Source organism: Lepus europaeus, chromosome 1 (assembly GCF_033115175.1).
Source record: "Lepus europaeus isolate LE1 chromosome 1, mLepTim1.pri, whole genome shotgun sequence".
Taxonomy (NCBI): domain Eukaryota; kingdom Metazoa; phylum Chordata; class Mammalia; order Lagomorpha; family Leporidae; genus Lepus; species Lepus europaeus.
In genome coordinates, this window is record NC_084827.1 from 48,499,306 (window position 1) to 48,524,357 (window position 25,052).

The 25,052-nt window shown below is 46.4% G+C and overlaps 1 protein-coding gene across 1 annotated transcript in view; it reads left to right on the forward strand.

Moving 5' to 3' along the window:
* Positions 1-4,822: 4,822 nt before the first annotated feature.
* Positions 4,823-25,052, forward strand: part of DLD (dihydrolipoamide dehydrogenase) — a 36,747-nt gene continuing 16,517 nt past the window's right edge. Inside the window, exons 1-2 of the mRNA XM_062176436.1 lie at positions 4,823-4,959; positions 7,637-7,715. Coding sequence (XP_062032420.1) covers positions 4,921-4,959; positions 7,637-7,715 — 118 coding nt within the window. The 5' untranslated portion in view covers positions 4,823-4,920. The remainder of the gene's footprint in view (positions 4,960-7,636; positions 7,716-25,052) is intronic.

Here is a 25,052-nt window from a genome sequence, read left to right on the forward strand (position 1 = left end):
ATGGCCCAAGTCCTTGGGCCCCTGCACCCATGTGGGAGAGTCAGAAGAAGCTCCTGGCTTCGGATTGGCACAGCTTTGGCCATTGCAGTCATCTGGGCAGTGAACCAGTGGATGGAAGACTCCCCCCACCCTCTCTCTCTCTCTGCCACTCTGTAACTCTGCCTTTCAAATAAATAGATCTAAAAGAAAAATTGCTGGCATGTTAACATTATGCAGGCTTTCCTCTAGGACCTACTAGTCTCTTGTGCTTTGGAAAGGATTTGAGATTCAGTATATTAGGAGCGTAAAAGGACTGAGGAGAGGGGAATTAACCTTGATTAAATGCAAACCATGTATCTCAGATCTTGTACATTTGAGGGTACTTCAAAAATACATGGAAAATTGATTAAAAGCTAAATTCATTTTGGTAAGAAAAAACAGAAATCCATGCATATGAGACATTTTCAGAAAGTTAATGGAAAATTCATCAAAATTGTATGGATTTTGAAGTATTTTTGCACCAAAATAAACTAATCTTTTGATTTAATTTTCCAAGAACTTTTTGAAGTCTCCTCATCCATCATATGTTGGATGCATACAACAACCCCTGGCATGAGAGCTAGCACCAATGTTATCCTTAAGAACTGAACATCACAGAAATTAAGAAACAGTCACAAGTTTCCACTGTTATTTACCAAATGAGAAGCGAGAGTCTAGCCAGGCCTATCCAACTGCAAACCTCATGTTCTGGTCACAAATGTCAATTGCAGCAAAAAAAAAAAAAAAAAAAAAAAAAAAAAAAAAAAAAAACACTTAAGGAAGTAAAAACCACCTTGTTTAACACTTCCTTTAAGCAAAATAGCAAAAGTAGCGTTTTGAAAAGCCATGTTTGAAATACAGTTTGACCTAATGCATTTACAACTAGTAATTCATTTACATTAACTCATTTAAATAAATTAAGCACATTTGAAATTGCCAGTTAGAACTTTGACTCATTTAAGGCAACCACTGTTAAGAATTAAGTGAACTAAAAGCTTTAAAATACACTGTTTCTTTGATCTACCAATTCCACTTTTGGGAACCTATTTGTAAGGAAATAATAAGGAACCATGTACAAAGACTTAGCCACAGGCTGTTCATAGTGATGAAACATCAGGATGGCCAAATATATCACAACAAGGAATAGTGAAATAATTAATATGCACCCAAAAATACTAAGGAGCTGTTAGAACTAATGTTGTAGGTTAATATTCACATGGGAAGCTAAACAATCTCTTTCATGAGATAGTTTTGAGTGAGAAAAACCAAGTTAGCAAAATAATGGTGGTCTAATGTTTGGTTGCCTTTGCTGGAATACAAAGATGTGTGGCATGGAGTCTCTATGATTGATAACCCCCTCCCCAAGATTGTCTGCTTTAATTGCTATAGATTTTTGGCCTTTGTCTTAGGTGAGGAGAGGTATGATTTGTAGAAGATGTGGAGAGGAACAGGGAGAGAAACAGTCAATAAGAAACCTATTCCTGCCAGACTTTTCTTACTAGGTCAAATCTTTGGGTTTTATGAATGAGAACTGGAAAGGATGGAGGTATTTCTTTACAAATGAGAATATTATAGTTTGGGACAAGGCAATAGGGATCAAAAGCCACAGAACAATTCAGGAAAAGAACTGTTGGATTTGGTGCATATACAGAGGTGACTCTTAGACCAGATGCCAACGTGTGGCACGGGCTGAGCACAAGGAGCTCTCCCTCCCCGTGTTGGGGAGGCTGTTTGCAGTCCCTCAATATCTCTTCATCCCCTCCTGGTTATTAATATAATTCCTGCTAGGCATTCGCCTGACCAGACTATATGTCCCAGATCCCCATGCAGCAAAGTATGGCCTTGTAACCAGAAGGAACTGGCTTTCTAGAAGAAACTAGAACAGCCAAATTGAAATGAAAGATTCAAAGCAGGCCCTGAGCATGGCAGAACCACAAGATAAAAGCAGCCTGACACCCTGGCCCAGCACACAGCTGATGGCACCCTGGCCCAGCAATTTTTATGAGACAACAGTGAAGTCCTTGTCCTCATTCTGGAAAGACAAGTTACAGCAGCCAAGCTTATACGTTAACGACTTTTGCATAATCCATTCCATTTTGGTAGTGGTACGGCAATCCCTGCGGTCAGCATGAATGCTGCTGCCCACATGATGAAGAGCAACAGCAGTCACATGATTGCTTTCATGGCTTCATGGAAAGGATGTGAATAAAGAGTCACAGTAGGAAAGAAAGAAGTCTAAACACAGCCGATTGTCGGGTAGGAACAAGCACTCTAGTTTGCTATTGCTGTGTAACAAACAACCCCCTAAAAACTAGCGGCTACATAATGACAAAGTTTTTTTGTTCCTAAGTATGGGAATTGAGCAGTGCTTGGGTTAAGGGCAAGCGTCATCTGAAGACTCACTCTCTCACATATCTGATGGTTTTTTTGGCTGGCTGTTGGCTGGGACTACAACACCCTTGGACACCTATACCTGGTTTCTCTACGTAGCTGCTTGGCTTCCTGACAGCATGGCGAGGGCACTACAAGGTCTGTTGAAGAGAGAGAGAGAAAGAGAGAGCGAGAGAATATAAGTGACCCAGGATGAAGTTGTATTTATTTTTAAGATCTAGCCTGAGAAGTTACTTCTGCTGCATTCTACTAATTAGAAGAAGCACTTGGCTAAGCTTGGCCCATATTCAAGGAAAGGTGAAATTAAGTCTCTCTCTCTCTCTCTCTCTCTCTCTCTCTCTCTCTCTCTCTCTCGGGATGGGATACACACACACACACACACATGCATGCACTCCTATATGCTAGTTTACTTCCCCAAATGCCTGCAATGGTCAGGGCTGGGTCAGGCTGAAGCCGCTCAAAAGCCAGGAACTCAATCCAGACCCCCCATGAGAGTAGTGCTTGAGTCATTACACACTGCCTCCCAGGTCCTGTATTAGCAGGAAGCTGGAACTGGGAGCAGAGTGAGGAGTTGAACTCAGGCACTCTGATAAGGAATGCAGGCTTCCCCACCAGCAACCTAACCACTGGGTCAAATGCCCACCCCAGATTACTTTTTGGTGGAAGAGGTAGGAACTAATTTTTGGACGTATTTTTGAGGATGCCATGATGGGGGTTATTTCTTTAGAGATGATCAGAAGTAATTTATCACATTGAATGAGGAAGAGGATTGAACATTATTTGGTCATATGGTCACATACAGTTGCATGAAAACTTGTAAAAAGCATTGCTCTCCTGGGCACCTATGTGTCCTGCTGCACATTCTACAACTGTATAAAAAAGGCAGTATGGGGGGGTGGGCGTTGTGGCCTAAGGGGTAAGGCTGCTGCCTGAAGTGCCGGCATCCTATCTGGGTGCCGGTTTGGGTCCCAGCTGCTCCACCTCTGATCCAACTCTTAGCTAGTGCCTGGGAAAGCTGTAGAAGATGGCCCAAGTCCTTGGGCCCCTGTACCTGTGTGGGAGACCTGGAAGAGGCTCTTGGCTCCTGGCTTCAGATTGGCCCAGCTCCAGGCATTGCGGCCATCTGGGGAGTAAACCAGAGCATGGAAGACCCCCCCCCCTTCCCAATAAATAAATAAATAAATCATTTTTTTTTCTTTTTAAAAAGTTAGTATGGGTACTGGGTTACAGCTAGAGTCTCTATAACAGACACTTAATATCATTAATCTCTTCTCACCTAAAATTAAACATTAATAGGCAGCGAGTAATGTATCCCAGTGTTCACATCCACAAAGCCCAGCACGGTGCCAGGTGGTAAGCCTTCAAGGAATGTGGAATGCAGTTCTACTCAAATTAAAGACAGTTATCACAAAGCAAGAATCAGATCTTCGATCTCCATGCTCCACCTCCGACACGCCTTTTCAACCCTTTTGCATCTATTACCTCTTATGAAAATCTTAAATCTCACCCACCATATCACCATCAAGTGTTCTACCTGGGAGGTGTTTCCCAAAGGAGGACACAGAAGGTAGAGTTTTGCACATGTCGGCACTCCGCCTACTTAGGGGGATGACACTGTTGATGTCAGTTTGTGGCCCCATGCCTTATATGGCATTTAATTTCACAGGAGGGAATTTAAAGCAGTGGTTAGGAGCCCGCGCTGCCTGCGCCTTAGCGGATAAAGTGGCTGCCTGGAGCGCTGGCATCCCATATAGGCGCTGGTTCAAGTCCCAAGTCCCGGCTGCTCCACTTCCGATCCAGCTCTCTGCCATGGCCTGGGAAAGCAGCAGAAGATGGCCCAAGGCCTTGGGCCCCTGTACTCGCATGGGAGACCCGGGGGGAAGCTCCTGGCTCCTGGTTTCCAATCAGCGCAGCTCTGGCCGTGGCAGCCATTTGGGGAGTGAACCAGTGGATGGAGGATCTCTCTCTCTCTCTCTGCTTAATAAATAAATAAACCACAAACTTAAAAAAAAAGATGAAAGAGTTTAACCTCAGAGCTTTAGAAACTTCTTTAAGCGACACTGAGGGTTTTGCTTAAGCTCTCTGGAAAACGGAGATAGACAATACTTCAGAGTGAGCGTAAGGATGAAGTGGCAAGTGCCGAAGAATGCCTAGTACATCAAAGAGCTTGTCCAGCTTGCCAACCTTTCCTTTGGTAGTCTGTATGAAACGGTAAGTTTACTCGCCTATTTCATATTCCAAGTATAAGGATACAGTACAACCCTGCACATTTCCACAGCATCCCAAAATGGTCCGCCCCACCCCACGCCGCCACAAAGCACTGCGTTCTTTACGACAGTTTACGACGCCGAGCCTGACCCGAACGCCTTGTCCTCGCGGGCCAATCGCGCTGCTCCCCAGGGATGACGTAAGCCGCGCTTGGGCATGCGCAGGGTGGGGAGACCTTGGAAAAGCCGTGGACGCGCTTAGCGGAGGTGAAAGCATTGGAGGAAAGGAAAGTACCGGGGAAAAATGCAGAGCTGGAGTCGTGTGTACTGCTCCTTGGCCAAGGTGAGGACCTCCGAGGTGGGGTCGTGCTGAGCCGGAGGCACGGAGAGGCCTGCGTCCGGGAGCCGGTTCGCGGCCTAACTCTGGTGCGAGTGGGAGAGGCTGGCGGCCTGACCCGGACCTCTTGTGCACCGGCTCCCGCCCGGCCTCGGTCCGGACGTGGCGGTTCCTTCTCTGGCGGCGGGAGCTGAGCAGCCGCGGAGGGTCCCTGCCCCTGCTGGCTGGTGGCGGCCAGCATTCCCCATAGCTGGGCCGAGGGGCGTACAGTAACCCATAGGTCTCCGCCCGAGGAGCAGGGACCTGGCGCGTCCTGCACTCGCCCTTTTCGTAATGCTGACTCCGGAGTGGCCTGGTTGTCTGCAGTGAGCAGGAAACCTTGAGGGCACTGCTTGAATGGCTCGGATCTCCTCACCCTCCCCCCTCCACCCCAGGGCTCGCCCCAGCCCTATACCATGTTGTTTGTTTGTTTGTTTGTTTTTCTATACATATCTCCGATAACGTTTAATGTATAAATTAGGCACAGTAAACGATTACCGACAGTCACTAATAGAGCTAATAGAGCCATGGCTGCTTTCAGTAACATAGGACTTGCCTGTGGCGCTGAGACAGGCGGTCATCAGGCCTACCAAGGGAGAACGAATGGGCAGGTAGCATAATGTGGACGAAAGGGTGATTCCTGGCCCAGCTGGTCGAGTGGCGTGGCGAAATTTAAAACTGATGAACAGAGCTGGTTCCCGAACAACACAGGAATCCGGGTGCCAGCCTCTTGTGCAGTTGAAAAATCTGCGAGGTTTGACCCCCTCCCCCAGATCCAAACGTTAACAGGGTGCGAGTAGGTACATTTTTTATGTGTTGTATGTTATATACAGTGAAAAATAAGGGTTGCGAGAGAGAACTTGTCACTGTGATATGCGGTTTACTGGAGAGAGGAGCTACTGAGGGAGAGACAGCATCACCTGGTGTTTTAAGGAGCTGCAACACTTGAGCTCAGTTGCCCCAGAAAGTGGGATTTTTCTATGCATATTCTGAGCGTTCATCACATAGCTTTTCCTTAATTTTTTTTTGTTTGTTTTTTGTTTTAAGATTTGTTTATTTGAAAGGCAGAGTCAGCGCCAATGGCTGGGGATGAGTTAAGAGCCGAGAAGGAAACTTCCATCTGGTCTCCTACTTGGGTGGCAGGGTCCTACGTTCCTGGACCATCTTCCGCTGCTTTTCCAGCCACATTAGCAGGAAGCTGGATCTGAAGCAGAGCAGCTGTGACTTGAACAGGTGCTCCGATGTGGGGTGCTGGCATTGGTAGCAGCTTAATACACTGAGCTGCCATGCTGGCCCCCTAATTTTTTTTTTATTTGTTTATAAATGTTTCTGGGTTACTCAGTTCATTGAGTTTTTCAAATTTTGCTAGTCTCCCCCAAAAAGAGAAATTCATATATAAGTGGTCCTGCACTGTTCAAATACATGTTGTTCAAGGGTCAGCTGTAGTTTATTTCTGGAGTTTTCCATGTAATAAGTATACTGTTTTTGAGTTTGACTGTAGGTGGCTGAACTCCTCGATGAGGAGAGGAAACTAATGTATCCAGTGAAGTCCTTTTGTTTCAAAGATGAGGTATCTGTAGTCTTCAAGATAACTAACAGAGCATGCCAGAAGTCACGCTTTAAGGGAGAGGCAGAGTGGGGCCTACAACTCAGGACTGCCAGTTGCTACACTGACCTCAGGACAAGAGTTGTCCTGGAGCAGAGAACCTACCACCTCCCTGTAGGTTTTGTCACTGTCTCCTGTGTGCCTGTTGTGATGGCAGCAGGAGCTGTTTGTTTTTCTGTGCATCACTGCTTTTGGGAAATGGTAGCCATCCATATTTCAAAATTGGGGTGATTTTGATAGAATTTGTAAAGCTGTAATATTACTTATTACTTACTGCATTTTCCTAAGATACCTTGTCCAGCTTTCCGTTCCTAGTTGATGGCTCAGAAGTATCTTCATGAATTGTTCAATATGGACTGGACTATACGTACCTGGTAGATTAGAGTTAGACAAGTGGAAGGATTGTCATCAAGTAGATTATTCAAGTACTTAAATTAGAATTTTCAGAGTTTTATTTATGGAACTGACAATTAGTAATATTTTCTGAAAATTTAATCAAAGTTACTATTGTTGAATATATTTTTATTATGTTAAATATGGAGTTATATTAAATAGGGTGAATGTTCATAATTAAGGGTAAGTGTGGCTGTGTAGAGTGTAAACTGTTACTGCCAGAGAGGAGAGTCATTGTTATGTAAATCTGTGTGGTGGTGGAAGATACGTTAATAGGGGTGCTTGTTTGACCTAGTAGTTAACATTGGGATTGGGGTGCCCATATCCCATGTCACAGTGTCTGGATTTGAGTCCTGGTTTCACTCCCAGTTCTAGCTTCCTGCTAATGTGTACCAGGGATGCACCAAGTGATGCCTCGGGTGGTTGGGTCCCTGCATGAAAAACCTGCTTGGAGTTCCCAGTCACAGCTGTTGCAGGCGTTTGGGTGCTCTGTCTCTCAAATAGATAATTTTTTAAAAAATAATCAGACATTTAAAAAGATATTAATAATCAGTATTTGACACCTTTGCCCAAAGTTGTTGTTATCCTTCAGAGTTCTGTTTTGAGTTCGCATTTTACATAATAAAACATTTTCTTTTTTTCTAGAGAGGCCATTTCAATCGAATATCTCATGGCCTACAGGGAGTTTCTGTAGTGCCCCTGAGAACTTACGCAGATCAATCCAGTAAGTACGATTAGCTTACATGTCCTTTGTATTTTGATGTACAAGCAGTAATCTGTCTTAGAATTAATTTGTTCGTATAGTTATTCAGTTATTTATTGAGCACCTAGTGTGTTCCTGGTGGTGAACAAAGCAAGCCCTGTTCCCATGAAATTTAGAGTCTGGTGATAAAAGATAAACGATATATAGGTAGCAGGTAAGTGGTTCACAAAGTAATTGGTAATGAACGCAGGTCGTTGAGAAGAGGAGACTATTTGAGGTGTCAAGGAAAACCTTTTTGAGGATGCAGTGGGTGAGTGGGGCCCTGAGTGGAGTGGGGCATGAGAAGGTTATTTCAGCGGTGTGGACGTCTGGGTGGGAATTAGCTTGTGAGGTCTCAGGAATAGCACAGTCTGGTTTGGCTGGAGCAGAGATCTATAGAAAGTAAAAACCAGAGAGTGTCAGCGGATGTCAGATCATGGAGTACTGTGCAAGCCAGGCCAACTGCTGTTTGGCCTCTACTCCCAAGTGTGATGGGAAACTACTGAGGAGTGGTTTCAGATACTTATATTTTAGAAAGTTAATTTTGTTCATTAGGTAAGATCATGTTAACACTGCTTAGAAAGATGAGATGACTTTTTTGATATCCTGAATGAAAATCTTGATGGATTTATCAAAAGCACATTTCAAAGACTAATCGTGAAAGAAGCTATAGAAGGGCTGGCGCTGTAGTGTAGTGGATTAAGCATCACATATGGATGCTGGTTCCAGTCCCAGCTGCTTTGCTTCTGATCCAGTTCCCTGCTAATGTGCCTGGGGAAGCTGAGAAGGACAGCCCAGGTACTTGGGCCCCTGCATCTACTTGGGAGACCTATAAGAGTCTCCTGGCTTTGGCCAGGCCCACTCCAGCTGTTGTGGTCATTTGGGGAGTGAACCAGCAGGTGGAAGACTTCTCTCTCCTCCCTTTGTAACTCTGCCTTTGAAATAAGTAAAATCTTTTTTCTTTTAAAGAAGCTGTAGGATATAGAATTTTCTTTGTACTTTATATTTTTGAATTTCTACAGAGAATATACTTTTATGGAAAGTATTTAAAACAGGAAATTAGTGGGCCTGCATTGAGGTTTTGTGGCCACCTGATTTCAAGGCTGTTGATGATTTGAAATGGCCTGTTTTGAAGTTTACTGGACCCACCTGTGTGGATTGTCAGACAAAACCATGTCCTCAGGCTTCCTTGTGCAGACTGGTAACACGGGACTCTGACCATTGGTCTTCCTGTGCTCTGTGAAATAACGTTCTTCAACACCCATGACTGTGGTTGAACCACTGTCATTTTGGATGCTTGATTCCTAGAAGGATTCTGGTTACTAGTGAGTGGCTGGTTTATGCTAGCTTTGAACAGAGCACAAACTCCTTTAAAACATACTGGTGATGGGAGGAAAAGTTGGACTTGTTACACTCTTTGTCCCTTGTTAAATGGGAATAGTCTTCCCAGCTCACACACAGGAGCAGTGTTAGATCTTCACTTTTTTTTTCTTCGAAAGGTTTGTTTGTTTTATTTGAAAGGCAGAGTTAGAGAGAAAGAGAGGTCTTCCATTTGCTGGCTTACTGCCCAAATGGCCACAACGGCCAGAGCTGGGCCATTCTGAAACCGGGAGCCAGGAGCTGCTTCTGGGTCTCCCACGTGGGTGCAGGGACCCAAGCACTTGGCCATCCTCCACTGCTTTTCCAGGTGCATTAGCAGGGAGCTGGATTGGAAGTGGAACAGCTGGGACTCGAGCTAGAGCCTATATGGGATGCTGGTGCCACAGGTTACCTACTGTGCCACAGTGCCGGCCCCAGATTTTCACTTTTCAGAGCATCCTTTCACAGCTGACTCTAGCTTTGATGTCTTTCACCAGTGCTTTATTCATGTCTTCTGTTTGCCATGCAGTCCCCGAGCAGGAAGTTAGATTTTCATGTTATGAGAATGTGTGTCAAGACCCTAAGGAGGTGCCAGATACAGATGAGAAAAAACAGGAATGGATTCTGCCCTTATCAGATTCCTCTCCCAGCTTGAGTACTGCAGCCTCCACTCTCATTTTCGTTCTTCATAACAGATAAAATCTGACTCGGATGTTACTCTCTTGCTCCTCATTGATTTCCCAATCTCTTACTGACTAATGTGCCGAGAGTTACGCTGGTCCACCTGGGTGCATTTTGCACCATCTCCCTCGAAATGAATACTGATAGTATGCGTTTCACATTGCATACACTCTAAGTTCTTGGGATATATACAAAAGATACAGTTCTGGTTCTTAGAGTCTAATTAGAATGACAATGAAGTCCAATCTAACTAGGACAGTTTTTTTTAAAGAGTTATTTGAAAGGCAGAATGACAGAGAAAGATTGAGAGAAAAGGACTGACCAGCACTCTTATTTTTTGTTATAGAAAATTTTTATTTAATAAATATACATTTTGAAAGTACAACTTTTGGATTTTAGCGGTTCTTCCCCCCCATAACCACCCTCCCACCTGCAAACCATCCCATCTGCTACTCCCTCTCTCATCCCGTTCTTCACTAAGATTCATTTTTACTTACTTTTATATACAGATCAACTCTATACTAAGTAATGATTTCAATAGTTTGCACCCACACAGACACACAAAGTATAAAGTACTGTTTGAAGATTAGTTTTACTATTATTTCTTATAGTACAGCACAATAAGGACAGAGATCCTGCATGGGGAGCAAGCGCACAGGACTCCCGTTGTTGATTTAACAATTGACACTCTTATTTATGACATCAGTTATCACCCGAGGCTCTTGTCATGAGCTGCCTCTTGAGTTCACAAACTCTGACGTTATTTAGACAAGGCTATAATCAAAGTGGAAGTTCTCTCCTCCCTTCAGAGAAAGGTACCTCCTTTTTTTTTTTTGACAGGCAGAGTGGATAGTGAGAGAGAGACAGACAGAAAGGTCTTCCTTTTTGCCATTGGTTCACCCTCCAATGGCCACTGCAGCTGGCACATCGCGCTAATCCGAAGCCAGGAGCCAGGTGCTTCTCCTGGTCTCCCATGTGGGTGCAGGGCCCAAGCACTTGGGCCATCCTCCACTGCCTTCCCAGGCCATAGCAGAGAGCTGGCCTGGAAAAGGGGCAACCGGGATAGAATCCAGCCCCAACCGGGACTAGAACCCGGTGTGCCGTCGCCGCAAGGTGGAGGATTAGCCTGTTGAGCCACGGCGCCGGCCAGGTACCTCCTTCTTTGATGGCCCTTTCTTCCCACCGGGATCTCACTCACAGATCTTTCATTCAGGTCATTTTTTGCCACAGTGTCTTGGCTTTCCATGCCCGAGAAACTCTCAAGAGCTCTTTAGCCAGATCTGAATGCCTTAAGGGCTGATTCTGATGCCAGAGTGCTGTTTAGGACATTTGCCATTCTATGAGTCTGCTGTGTATCCTGCTTCCCATGTTGGATCATTTATTAGCAGACACTGGTCTTATTTTTGTGATCCCTTTGACACTTAATCCTATCTTTATGATCAGTTATGAACTTAAACTGATCACTTTATTGGTACCTGCAAACTTAATGGGATTTGGAGTCCCATGGCAAGTTTTTAGCTTTACCCTTAGGGATAAGTTCGAAGGAGCATGTACTGAACTGTACAACTCCTCCCTTTCTTATGCCCACTCTTATTTTTAGCAGGGATCAATTTTCAGTTGGATTTAAACACCTAAGAATAATTCTGTGTTAAGTAAAGAGTTCAAACAATGGTATTAAGTTGAAAACGAAAATACTAAAAAGAATAAAATAGTAAGCTGTTCCTCGACAGGACAAGGGCTGATGAAGTCATTGTTTCTCATAGTGTCAGTTTCACTTCTATAGGTTTCCTTTTAGGTGCTCAGTTAGTTGTCACAGATCAGGGAGAACATATGATATTTATCCCCCCTTTGGGGCTGGCTTATTTCACACAGCATGGTATTTTCCAGCTTCCTCCATTTTGTTGCAAATGACCAGATTTCGTCTTTTTTTTTTTTTTTTTTTTTTTTTAACTGCTGACCAGCACTCTTAAGGGTTCTACAATGTCAGCTCCTAAGAGAGTGATGTTTTAAAAAGCCATATCATGTCCCTTCAGGGGCCATCGCTGTTTCATAGTGGGCTAAGCTTCCCTCCTGTAGCACCGGCATCCGATATGAGCACTGGTTTGTGTCCCAGCTGCTCCACTTCCAATCCAGGTTCCTGGGAAAGCAATGGAAGATGGCCCACGTGCTTTGACCCCTGCACCCACATAGGAGACCCAGAAGCTCCTGGATCCTGGATTGGGATCAGCCCAGCTCTGGCTGTTGCGACCATTTGAGGAGTGAACCAGCAGATGGGAAACCTTTCTCTCAGTCTTTCCCTCTCTCTGTCTGTAACTCTGCCTCTTTCAAATAAATAAATAAAAAATTAAAAAAAAAAAAACTTCAAAGCCTTACAACTATTCTTAGGATAAGCAGTCAAGGCCTTTCACAGTTGTGATAAGTCAGCTCTCAATCTTTAGCACATTTTCATGTACTAAACATTTTTCTGCTTCTCAAGTGTACAACACTGCTTCCCACATCAAAATATTTGCATGCTGTTCTGTTCTGCCTGGAAAACCCATCACCCACTCCTGCCCTGACCATTCGCATATGTCCACATAATTTTTTTTTTTTTAGATTTATTTATTTGATAGAGTTACACACAGAGAGAAGAGGCAGAGAGGCAGAGGGTGAGAGTGAGAGAGAGAGAGAAAGAGATTGGTCTTCCATCAGCTGGTTCACTCCCCAACTGGCCACAACGACCAGAGCTGTGCTGATCTGAAGCCAGGAGCCAGAACCCTCCTCTGGGTCTTCCCATGCGGGTGCAGGGGCCCAAGGACTTCCACTGCTTTCCCAGGCCATAGCAGAGAGCTTGATCAGGAGTGGAGCAGCCGGGACTTGAACTGGCGCCCACATGGGATGCTGGCACTGCAGGTGGCAGCTTTACCCTCTATGCCACAGCACCAGCCCCCACATAAATTCTTAAAAAAAGAATTCTGTGACCATTTTCCATCCATACTGAGACTTTACAGCTCCTTATGCATAGCTCATGAGCACCTTCTCACAATTATAATTTTTTGTTGGATGTCCACCTTTCCTGACTGGTCTGTGAACTCTGAAAAGCTGGATCTTATCTGTTCGCTGCTGCCTCCTAGTGGCTGGCACAATAAATAGCATAGAGTAGATACTAAAAGTGTTGAAAAAAAAATGAGTGAATGAAAGAATGAGTGGATGATTAAGTACAGCCAGTCTGCTCATATCATGAGATGTGTATCAGTGAGATGGAAGGTCATAGCAACAGCAGCAGGCACAGCTTTGCCAATCCGGATGACTCCGGATTATAAGGATATTTAAATATCTCCCAGGAGTTGTGACAGAGACTATCTCTTGGTCCACTGACAGTTATGTAGGCAGCCTGAATACAACACTAATTAAGAGTGTAGGTTCTTGGGGCCAGTGCTGTGGCAAAGAATGTTAAGCCCCTGCCTGCGGTGCCGGTTTGAGTCCTGGCTGCTCCACTTCTGATCCAGCTTCTTGCTAATGTGCCTGGGAAAGCACCAGAAGATGGCTCAAATGCTTAGGCCCCTGCCATGCAAGTGAGAGACCTAGAGGAAGCTCCTGGCTTTGGTCTGGCCATTTGGGGAGTGAACCACTGGATGGAAGATTGATCTCTTTCTCTCTCTCCTCTAGGTCTCTGCCTTTCAAATATATAAATCTTTTTTTACTTAAAGATTTATTTATTTATTTGAAAGGCAGAGTTACAGAGAGGCAGAGGGAGAGAGAGAAGTCTCCCATCCTCTGGTTCACTCCCCAGATGGCTGTAATGGCCAGAGCTAGGCCAGGTGCCAGGAGCTTCTTCCAGGTCTCCCTCGCGGGTACAGGGGCCCAAGGACTTGGGCCATCTTCTACTGCTTTTGCAGGCCACAGCAGAGAGCTGGATCGGAAGTGGAGCAGCCAGGACTCAAACCAGTGCCCATATATAATGCTGGCGCTGTAGATGGTGGCCTTTACCTGCTGCACCACAACACTGGTCCCCTATAAATAAATTTTTTTTTTTTTTTTAAAGAAGTATAGGTTCTAGTTTCAGAGGAGTCTCTTAACTCTGGCATTCCTGAAGTGGGAAACCAAAGACTCGACCAGTCTATCTATAAAATGAGGCAGCCAGCAGCACGTAGGTGGTGAGCTGCCCACAAGTTTGCAAGGCTTTCCTGGGACAGAGTTAAACCCTCAGTGTACCAGTTAACACTGTTGTCAGGTAGTCATTGTGTGCAAGGCACCATACTGGATGCTTTGTGCTGAAGCAGTAACTAAAACAGACACAGCCCCCTGTATTCAGTGTATATATGCATGAACAGAGTATCACATGTACCATTTTAGGAGCTGAGCAAAACAGTCTCAATCTTGTCCTGATAAAATGTGCATTTTCAGGGGCAAGACAGCCGTTAAATAAATACATCAGATGAGTATAAACGTGTCATACATTTATTACTTGATCCATTCATTTTATATGCATGAGTGCTAATGGATTTTTGATTTACTGTGTGTCAAGGAATCACCAAACCCCACAACCCTGGACTGTAGGTAGCATACCTACTTTGTTCATATGTTACATTAAAGCCCACTTCAGGAGTGGTCGAGCATATGTGAACCCCAGGGTTTTTGAAAATTTTTTTTTTTTTTTTACACTTCAAATCCTTTATTTACTCTTTCTCTTTCCTTATGCACTAGGCGATTGTAAAGTTACGGTTATAGAGTGAATCCAAGATTTCAAAGGCTGAACAGTTTGGCATGAGAACAAGTATAGAGTGTGACTGTGGGAGAAGGTTACTGAAATAGACTGGACATTAAGGCTAGTGACATTTGAAAACAGCCTGCCTGGGGCAGGCATTTGGCCTAGAGGTTAAGATACCAGTTAGGATGCCAGTGTCCCATGTCAGAGTACCTGGATCCAATGCCTGGCTTAATTCTGGCTTCCTGCTGGTGTGAACCCTGGGAAGCAGAAGTGATGCTTCGGTTCAGTGGTTAGGTCCTGCCACCCATGTGGGAGACCTGGATTGAGTTGTCTACCCTCTCCCCCTCCCTCTGAGGGCATTTGGGGAGTGAACTGTCAGATGAGGGCATCTGCACTGTGCTCTCTGCCTCTCAAATAAAAATAAAGAGCTTTCCCCATCCCCCAACAAAATACTAGCAAATAAACTCTACCAAATAGCTTTTCTGCTTATTTAATGAATTTGGTAATTAATAATTATTGTCTTACGATATTTTTTCTTTTTTTTAAGATGTATTTTATTTGAAAGGCAGAGTAATAGAGAAAGAGATCTTCCATCCATTGGTTCACTCCCCAAATGGCCACAGTGGTGAGGACTGGGCCAGGCTGAAGTCAGGAGCCTGGAACTCCCTGTGAGTCTACCATGTCGGTGGCAGGAGCCCAAGCACTTGGGCCATCTTCTGCTCCCCAGGTGCATTAGCAGGGAGCTAATTGTAAGTGGAGTATCTGGGACTCAAACCGGTGGTGCTCCAGTAGGGGGTGCCAGTGTCAAAAGCAGTGGCTTAAGTCACTGAGCCACAGTGCTGGCCCCTGTCCATGAACTCTGTATCCTGATTTTTTTTTAAGATTTATTTATTTATTTGAAAGAGTTACACAGAGAGAGGAGAGGCAGAGAGAGAGAGAGATCTTCCATCCGATGGTTTACTACCCAATTGGCCGCAATGACTGGAGCTGCGCCCATCCGAAACCAGGAGCCAGGAGCTTCTTCCCGGTCTCCTGCAAGGGTGCAGGGGCCCAAGGGCTTGGACCATCTTCTACTGCTTTCCCAGGCCATAGCAGAGAGCTGGATCGGAAGAGGAGCAGCCGGGACTCGAACCGGTGCCCATATGGGATGCCAGTGCTTCAGGCCAGTGCGTTAACCCGCTGAGCCACAGCGCAGACCCCTGTATCCTGATTTTTAAAATTTATGAGTGGGGACCCACTTGACCAGTATTCTGTGATAGGGACAGGGGAAAGTCGGAACCATGGAAGACTTTGGCTTACCTCCTTAAAAGTGACAGTTAGCCATGTGTTTTCCCAATGGTTCATTATGACTGCTATAAGAATTTTATAGTGAACACTCATAGATCGTTCCTTTAACACCTTACTGTACTTAAATTATTTCATAACTGGCCATCCATTTACTTATCCATTGGTCCATCTTATTTTTTTGATGCCTTTTAAAATAATTTGCAGACATCTGTACATTTCCCCTAAATTCTGGCTGGTCTTTGAAGTTTTGTCACTGGATTGTACACTTCTGTATTCTAAGCTGGCAAATCTTTACATGAAGACTTGGCTTTTTTCCCTTCATTTTTATGTTGCCTATCACTTGGAGTGTTACGTCTAGTATGGTGAGAAGCGAACTGTTTGGACTTTTTGGCATTTGCTGCAGAAAACAGATACCACCATATGGAATGAGATGCTGATTGGGATGCCTGTGTTCCCATGTTAGAGTGCCTGGGTTCAGTACATGACACTATATACCTGATTCCAGCTCAGCTCCCATCCCCTCCCCGGAGCCACTGCAGACATATGGAGAGTGAAGCAAGAGACTGGATACTCTGTTTCTCACCCTGCCTCTCAGATAAATAAATCATTTATTAAAAAACAAGAACATGGGGCTGGTACTGTGGTATCCCATATGGGCACCCTGCTGTGGCAGCATCCCACATGGGTGCAGTGTAGAATCCTGGCCGCTCCACTCAGATCCAGCTCCCTGCTGGTGCGCCTGGGAAGGCAGCAGAGGATGGCCCAGGTGCTTGGGCTCTTGTACCCACGTAGGAGGCTCCTGGCTCTTGGCTCCTGGCTCCTGGCTTCAGCCTGTCCTAGGCCTAGCCCAGTCCCGGCTATTGTGGCGGGAACCAGTGGATGGGAGAGCTCGATCTTTCACCCTTCTCTCCTTCTTTCTCTCTGTATTTCTGCCTTTCAAGTTAATAAATAAATCTTAAAAAAAAAAAACCCACAAGATCATATAGTAATATGGGAAATATAAAGTTTTCTTATTATTATGTCTTGTGTGTATGTATATATTTCTTAATTTTTATTTATTTGTGGTGTGTATGTGTATATTAATTTTTATTTATATGTGGTGTGTATGTGTATATTTCTTAATTTTTATTTGTGAGATACACACAGAGACCTCTCATCTACTGGTTCAATCCCCACATGCCTGGGAGCCAGAAACTCAGTCCCAGCCTCCCATGTGGATGGCATGGACTGACGTACTTAAGGTATCACGGACGGGCTGCCTCCCAGGGGTGCATGTTGGGAAGATACAATGGGAATGGAGCCAGAACTCAAGCTCATGGCACTGGGATAAGGGATGCAGGTGTCCCAGGTGGCTTCCTAACCACCGTGCCAGACACCTGCCTCAGTCTTAGTTCTTGTTTACTTCTGGCTTTGCTTACCAAAAGAGGCTGTTCTCCAGACCAAATGTATTTCTCATTTTTGTCCCGTGGATTTATTTTATGCGTTGCTACATATTAATGATTAAAAATAAAACACATACTTGGGCCGATGCCGTGGTTAATTCTCTGCCTGTGGTGCCGGCATCCCATATGGGCACCAGGTTCTAGTCCCAGTTGCTCCTCTTCCAGTCCAGCTCTCTGCTGTGGCCCGGGAGGGCAGTGGAGGATGGCCAAGTGCTTGGGCCCCTGCACCCGCATGGGAGACCAGGAGGAAGCACCTGACTCCTGGCTTCGGATCGGCGCAGCGCCGGCCGTGGTGGCCATTTGGGGAGTGAACCAATGGAAGGAAGCCCTTTCTCTGTTTCTCTCTCTCACTGTCTATAACTCTATCTGTCAAATAAATTAAATTAAATTTTAAAAAACCCACATACCCAAAAGGCCAAAATCTGAATGTAAATTCAATAACGTAGTCACCAGAGTTTTGAATTATTGTAGAAATAACATATGTATTATACTCATATAACGATGAAAAAATATAAAATTTTATGTGGCAAAGTCTGAAATCTATAAATGTTGGTGTGGAGGAAAGATTGGCAATGGCGTTGGTGGGGGTAGCAAAGTGGGCCCCATGGGGAACCCCCTTACCCGTGGGGACCCCCTTGCCCCTGCAAGGAGGAAGAGAATGGCAAGGATGGGAGCAATGACTGAGGGCAAAGTGGAGCCACGCTGGCGCCACGACCTGTACCTGCAGACTGGCTAAGACAGGCATACCCTGTACCTGTGCGTCCTCTGTGTCAAGCGCTTCTCCAGTGCTGAGCTGCTCAGTGTCCATGTGGAGACGCACACAGAGGAGGAGCTGCTGATCGAGGAGGGGGCCTATGACATGGGCAGCAGGGGTGCCGAAAGGGAGGCTGAGCACCGCGTGGCCGAGCCTCGCCCCTTCAAGTGCTGGGTCTGCGAAAAGACCTACCAGGACCCAGCCACCCTGCTGCAGCACCAAGACTCACTGGCTCACGTGGCCCTTCCACTGCAACATCTGTGGCACCATGTTCACCTGGTGTGGCACTGTGACCCGCCACATGCGGAGCCACCTGGGTTTACCTACCAGTCCCGCCGAGCATGTGCACTCGCGCTGCAGGGGCAAGTTCACCCAACTGCACAACCTCATCAGCCATCTGCGCACGCACACCTTCCCCTCCTAGAAGCCACAGACCCGCAGGCCCCCTGTGCAGACCTGACTCTCCAAAACCCACAGGAGAAGCTAGGAGGCACTGTGGGAGGGGCCGGAGTCGTGCCTGGTGGTCCCTCCCCACACCCAGAGCTCTAATTGACAGTATGTACCAAGGGGAATGACGAGGAGAAGCTGCTGGCCTAGCTCTGTGTGCATTGTGCTGGTGTCGCCTACCTCCCTGCCCTGCTTAGACTCCCAGCTGCCCTTGGGGGCCACTTCAGGGCTGGTGGGAGTGGCTCATGTGGGTCTCACTTGGGACCTGGTTCCTTTCCTGCTGGCCAGGCGTGGGTGGCCCTGGCTCTGCAGGGAGCAGGTGCTGGGATGAGGGAGTGGAGCCTCCGTCCGTGAGCCAGGACAGTGCTGCTTGTTGGCATAGGCACAGTCAGGGTGACCCCACCGACTGCCCCGCTGACCAAAGACTTGTTGCTGTTATTCGTACTGATCTGTTCCTTATTTTTCTTTTAAAATTTTTGTTTTTTTAAACCAGAAGAAACAGTAATTCATTTTCTTTTCTTTCTTTCTTTTTTTTTATTTATTTCAAAGAGTTACACAGAGAGAGGAGAGGTGGGGGACGGGGGGTCTTCCATTCATGGTTTACTCCCCAGTTGGCTGCAATGGCTGGAGCTGTGCCAATCCAAAGCCAGGAGCCAGCAGCTTCCTCCAGGTCTCCCACACAGGTGCAGAGGCCCAAGGACTTGAGCCATCTTCTGCTGTTTTCCCAGGCCATAGCAGAGAGCTGGATCAGAAGTGGAGCAGCTGGATCTCCAACTGGCACGCACATGGGATGCGGGCGCTTCAGGCCAGGGCGTTAGCCCACTGCCGGCCCCAAGAGTAGTTCATTTTCTTCCTGTCCCCTTTGGGGCTGAACCTGGGTCTGCAGACTGATTCTAAGGGACAGCTGCCCTGCCTGCTGTCCCACAGCCCATGCGCTCTGGGGTGCCTGGTGAGCCCTCCCCTCCAGGCCCCAGAAGCCCATCTTGCCCAAAGGTTCCTTGGTACCTGAGGCTTGTCTGGGCTGCCAAAGAGGGAGTGCTTTCTCCTGTAGTTTCCGAGGAATGTTCTTTGTTTAGAGGTACTTGTTTTTTATTAAGAGCAAAACCAGTGTAATATTCCTGTGACTGTTTGAACTGGAAGGTCTGGGGTTCCTGGGGCAGACTGGACGTGATGCCTAGGCTGTTCCTGTTCTCATTTTGCATTTTCTGTGTGGATGTGCTGTGTGCATGGACAGCTGTTTTACTTTCCTTCCTTATTCATTGAACAAGGTAGAGAGACTTCTGACTTGTTTACTACCTCCTGGATTCATGATGACAGCGTTTTGGTGATTGGCAGCTGAGGCCTTGACTAGTCTGTTTTCCTCCTCTTGGTGTGCCCTGGGGCACCTGCTGCTGATGTGTGCGTTTTCCTTCCTGTGGGTGTCCTGGCATCCTGTGCCCACAAGCCTCCATTTTGGCCCAGTAGCCCAGCACCGAAGCCAGGAGGAGGAAGTGGCTTTTGCTAGGGCCAGGATGAGATGGCAGTGAGCCTGCCCCATTGGGCCTCCTCCCCCAGGGCCTGTGAGACCTTGAGCTTGGGAGGGCAGTAGTGCCTACCTTGTCAGCAAGAGATGTGGGAGGAGCTGACCAAAATGTGTATTGGGTGTGGGCTGGGGCGTGTGCTCCCTGAGCAGGTGAGGGGCTAGTCACCACACACAGGGTCCCACCCTCACCCTGGGCTTTCTCAGCCAGTCTCAGACACCTGGAAGGGCCCTGAGCCAAGGGCAGACCAAGGTCACCACTCTGGCTCGCTGCCCTCAGCCTCCAGGAGCTGCCTGGCTGGGCCAGCAGGTCTTAATCTTCATTTTTTTTTATACTTTTCTTTCTCTTGTTTTTCTTTTAAATTCAGACCAAAAAGTTGTCTCCCACCCTCACCCCTCCAGACCTCCTGCTGAAGACAGAGCCTGAGTTCAGGGACCCAAGTGGTGAGCAGTGTGTTTTGGGAGTGAGGGAGTGAGAGCCACATGGACTGGGTCCTGGGAGGAGCCAGCCTGAGGACCTGAGCAGACTCCCCCGGCCCCACCCCACCCAGTGAGGGAGCAGGGCCTTCCAGGCCTCCTGCTCTCCTGAGCCCGCCCCACTCCGGCGGTACTTGAGCCATAAAACACGAAGTCTGTACCATACAGGCCTGGCCACACACACGGTCTTGAGGCCGTGGCAGCCGCATCTGTGAGGTTACTCCTGACCGTAGGCGATTCCCTTGCAGAACCTTAGGGACTGGGAACAGAGCCCTCACCCAGTGACGGCCATTCAATGTCCCCACCTTAGTTTTGTATCGAGCCTTTTCTGTGTCTTCATATTTAAGATGTCAGGGGTTTATGGGGCCAGGCAAGGTTAACACCACACTTTTTGCATTGATTCCTGTTGAGTGTGTGCTTGTGAGAGTGTCTGTGGGTGTTTAAGAGCCTTATAAGGAAGACAGACTTAGAATTCTCTGCTTTAGTTGCTTAATTCCTTAATCTTTCAGAGAAATAAGAAACAGAAGATAGCAGATGGCACATAGGAAAGAGGGTGAACAAAGAAAAAGAAAAACCCTCATACCCACGTTCACAACATCTTTTTAAACAAAAGATCAGTTTGTATATAGGACCTCAGTGGGCTCAGAAAAAAGGTACTAATATATCTCGTTTACATGAACTTGCACAATTTCAGACCTCAGCAGCTGAAAGACCCATCCCAGGGATGCCCGCCTTCTGCTGAGGGCCCTTCTGAGTCTGCTCTGGAGCTACTCATGGGCAGAGGCAGCCCTGGGGGCAGGGCAGGGACTGGAAACCTCGTGGATTCACCGAGCCCTCATTCCCTTTTATGGGACTTCTGTCGCGTGATAGGTGTGTTTATTTCTTTCCTTTTTTTTTTTTTTTGACAGGCAGAGTGGACAGTGAGAGAAAGGTCTTCCTTTGCCGTTGGTTCACCCTCCAATGGCCGCTGCGGCCGGTGCACCACACTGATCCAATGGCAGGAGCCAGGTGCTTCTCTTGGTCTCCTATGCGGTGCAGGGCCCAAGCACTTGGGCCATCCTCCACTGCACTCTCTGGCCACAGCAGAGAGCTGGCCTGGAAGAGGGGCAACAGGGACAGAATCCGGTGCCCTGACTGGGACTAGAACCCGGTGTGCCGGCGCCGCAGGCAGAGGATTAGCCTATTGAGCCGGCGCCAGCCAGGTGTGTTTATTTCTCAGACTTGGGGTGAATGCATTGAGTGGCATTGCTGGGCTGCACCACTGCCCACTCCCGCTGAACAGAGCCACATGCAAGGGTTCCAGAAAAGGAAAAAAAAGACCATCCTAACAGATGAGAATCTCAGAGACTTTGTAGCATAACCATATACCTCAGCTTCTGAAACGTTGTGGACCCAGACTGACTGCCCCTTTACACATGCCATTGTGTGTGTCTCCTGTCCTCACCACTGGGTGCACCCGGCCACCTTGCCCCATTTCTGTCAGTGTTCACTGGACTTCAGCTCCCTGTGCAGGAGTGCCATCCGGGCCTCTTGGCAGGCAGACCCCTGCCCTCCCACCACCATCCTGGGTCAGGGAAAGGCCTGGGCAGCCAGGATGTCAGGGCTCAGGGAACAGGTGCAGGCATCTGCCCCACCCCCAGGCTTGAGGGCAAAAGCCGAAGGCACCAGACCTGAGACAGACTTGGGGGCTGGGGAGGGTGGCGGGCAGCGCTCCCAACCCTAACACGCTCCCTGGAAGGGACCGAGGTCGTCCTGTCCCCCAGACTAACTGGAGCCTGTGTCACTGAACCTGTGAGTGGGATTCCAGGAGTGGGTGTGACCTGTGGGATTTCAGGCTGCCCTGGACCCCCTAGCAGAATGCCCCCACCTTCCATCACCCACTTTAATTTTCTGCAAGAACTCACCTCTCCAACGTTACCTTGGTTTTATCGCTGTAATTTATTGACCTCAGAAGTACTGCATTCCCCCCCACCCCTCAACACACACACACACACTCTTGGTGGGACCCAGTGGGTCCACATGAGGAAGGAGTCTCTCTATCCCCACCTGTCCTTTGCTCTGCCTGTCCCTGGAGGGCCCAGTTTGGGCACTGGTCCATTCTCAGATACCTCAAGGGGGGGAGAGGGATTAGGCCTATTTTGTTTGGTTGCAACTGGAAGAGGGATCGTGTCCTGCTCTGTACCCTTGCCAGATAGGGACAGAGACACTGGGGTCCTGTGCTGGCCACATTGCCACCACTCATCACCTTGAGCTCATGTCCCTCGGGTGTTTGGATAGTGAGGTCAGAACTGCAGGTACTCAGCCCTCTAGTGTCATAGAAGAGTGATTCACTGACCACTGATGTCTCTACAGAAACCTGTAGTCTTTTAAAGTATAGTGTGGAGAAACTTATTTTATAATATTTCCATTAAAAGCTTGAGTGAAAAAAAGATGGAGAAGAACCTGTAAACATCATCTTCTTTCTAGTACATGTATGGCAACATGGTTGGGGAGTTTTTCTTTGCTTTTCTGTCTTTAAATTTATTCAGTAAATCTTATTGTTTAACAAGAAGACAGTTCAGCAAAGAAATTGTAGTTTGTTGTATTTACATTACTGTGAAATAAAAATTAGAGCCCATTTAAAGAATTCCTTGTAGATTATCATTTTGTTGAAATTTAAAAGTACAAATACATTTTATTCTGAACTTAGTAATAAACATAAAGAACTAAGCAAAGTAACCAAAAAACACAAATGGATCAGTGGAAATTGAAGTAGTAAATTTTTCACGTATTGGACTGGCTGTGTATGTTTCATGTATGAATAATCTTAATTATCATCTGATGTGATCAGGGAGAATCCCTACCTTTTTTTTTTTTTTCATTGTTTTTGTATGTGTTTCTGAATCCCTACTTCTATTTACTCCATAGGAAGGTTTAGTTTTCTTTCAGCACCATTGCCAACTAAGGTTTTTTTGAATGATAGAAATGCTTCCATTCCCTCTGAGTGTGTAGTTTTTGAGGGAGGGGTTGATACAAATTAAATTGCCATCTTTGTAGATCAGAATGAAGTTACTGGTTTCAAGTATTCTGTATGTTACTGGTGCTGTGCTATACTATTTATATACATTATTCCGTGTATGACTGTGAAGTAGATTTTCTGTAGTTGGCAGATGAGGAGTCAAAGATGAGGCAGATTACGTTACCTAGGATAACTGATAACTGTAAGGCTTCTTCGTCATGCTCTGCGATTTTACTTCATGGTGCTTGGGACCAAGGAATGATATAGTATTGAGTAATGGCTAGACCATCAGAAATACAGCCAAGAAGCTTAAATAGTTTTATCTACCATTTACTTGCTAGATGACCTTGGGCTAATTAATTGACCTTTCTGGATCCCTTACTCTGTGAAATGTCATATTTGTTCTGTCCTTAATGTTCCTCCTAGAAAATTCACAGACTGAAACATAATGTATGTGAATATGTGTTATAAGCTGCTGAATACTATATTAATTGGGATTGTAATGACACTGGGATAGAAGAAGGAAGACTCACCTAACTTTTTTAAAGGTTTATTTATTTGGAAGGCAAAGTTAAATCTATCTATCATCTGTCCATCCATCCATGTATCTTCCTTCCTTCCTTCCTTCCTTCCTTCCTTCCTTCCTTCTTTCCTTCCATCCTTCTTTCCATCCATCCATCCATCCATCTACCCATCATTCCTTCATTCTTTCCATTGGTTCACTCCCTATTAGCTGTTTGGAAGGCAAAGTAGCTGGGGCTGGGCCAGGTCAAAGCCAGGAGCCTAGAGCTCCATCTTGGTCTCCTGTGTGAGTGGCAGGAGCTCAAGTACTTGGGCCATTTTCTGCTGCTTTCCTAGATGCATTACCAAGGAGTTGGATCAGAAGTGGAGCAATTGGTCTCGAACTAACACTCATATGGGATGCTGGTTGTGCAAGTGACAGCTTAACCCGCTGTGCTAAAACATTGGCCTCAATCACCTAACTCTTTAAGAGTTATTCTTGCTTTACTTGAAGTTGGATTGAGGAGAACGAAGGTAATTAGATGTATTTGTACATTTGTTTTAAAATTATATTCCTAAGGCTACTGATCAGTTAATTTTTCATTTTTATCTTTGTAAGGTAAATATCTAGAATAGTTAATTGAATGTTCTAGTTAGCCTGTTATCTTAAACTCTGTAAAATTTATCAGTGTAGGGGTGGCACTGTGGCACAGTGGATTAAAACAGTGCCGGCATTGCATATGGGCATCAGTTCTAGTCCTGGCTGCTCCTCTTCCAATCCAGCTCTCTGAATGGCCTGAGAAAGCAGTAGAAGATGGCCGAAGTCCTTGGGCCCCTGCACCCATGTGGGAGACCCATGGCTCCTAGCTTCAGATCGACGCAGCTCCGGCCATTATGGCCATCTGGGGAGTGAACCAGCGGATGGAAGACATCTCTCTCTATCTCTACCCTCTCTGTAACTCTGTCTTTCAAATAAATAAAATACATCTTTTTAAAAAATTTATCAGTATAGGCCAGCACCGCGGCTCAATAGGCTAATCTTCCGCCTGCGGCGCTGGCACACCAGGTTCTAGTCCCAGTTGGGGCGCCGGATTCTGTCCCGGTTGCTCCTCTTCCAGGCCAGCTCTCTGCTGTGGCCCGGGAGTGCAGTGGAGGATGGTCCAA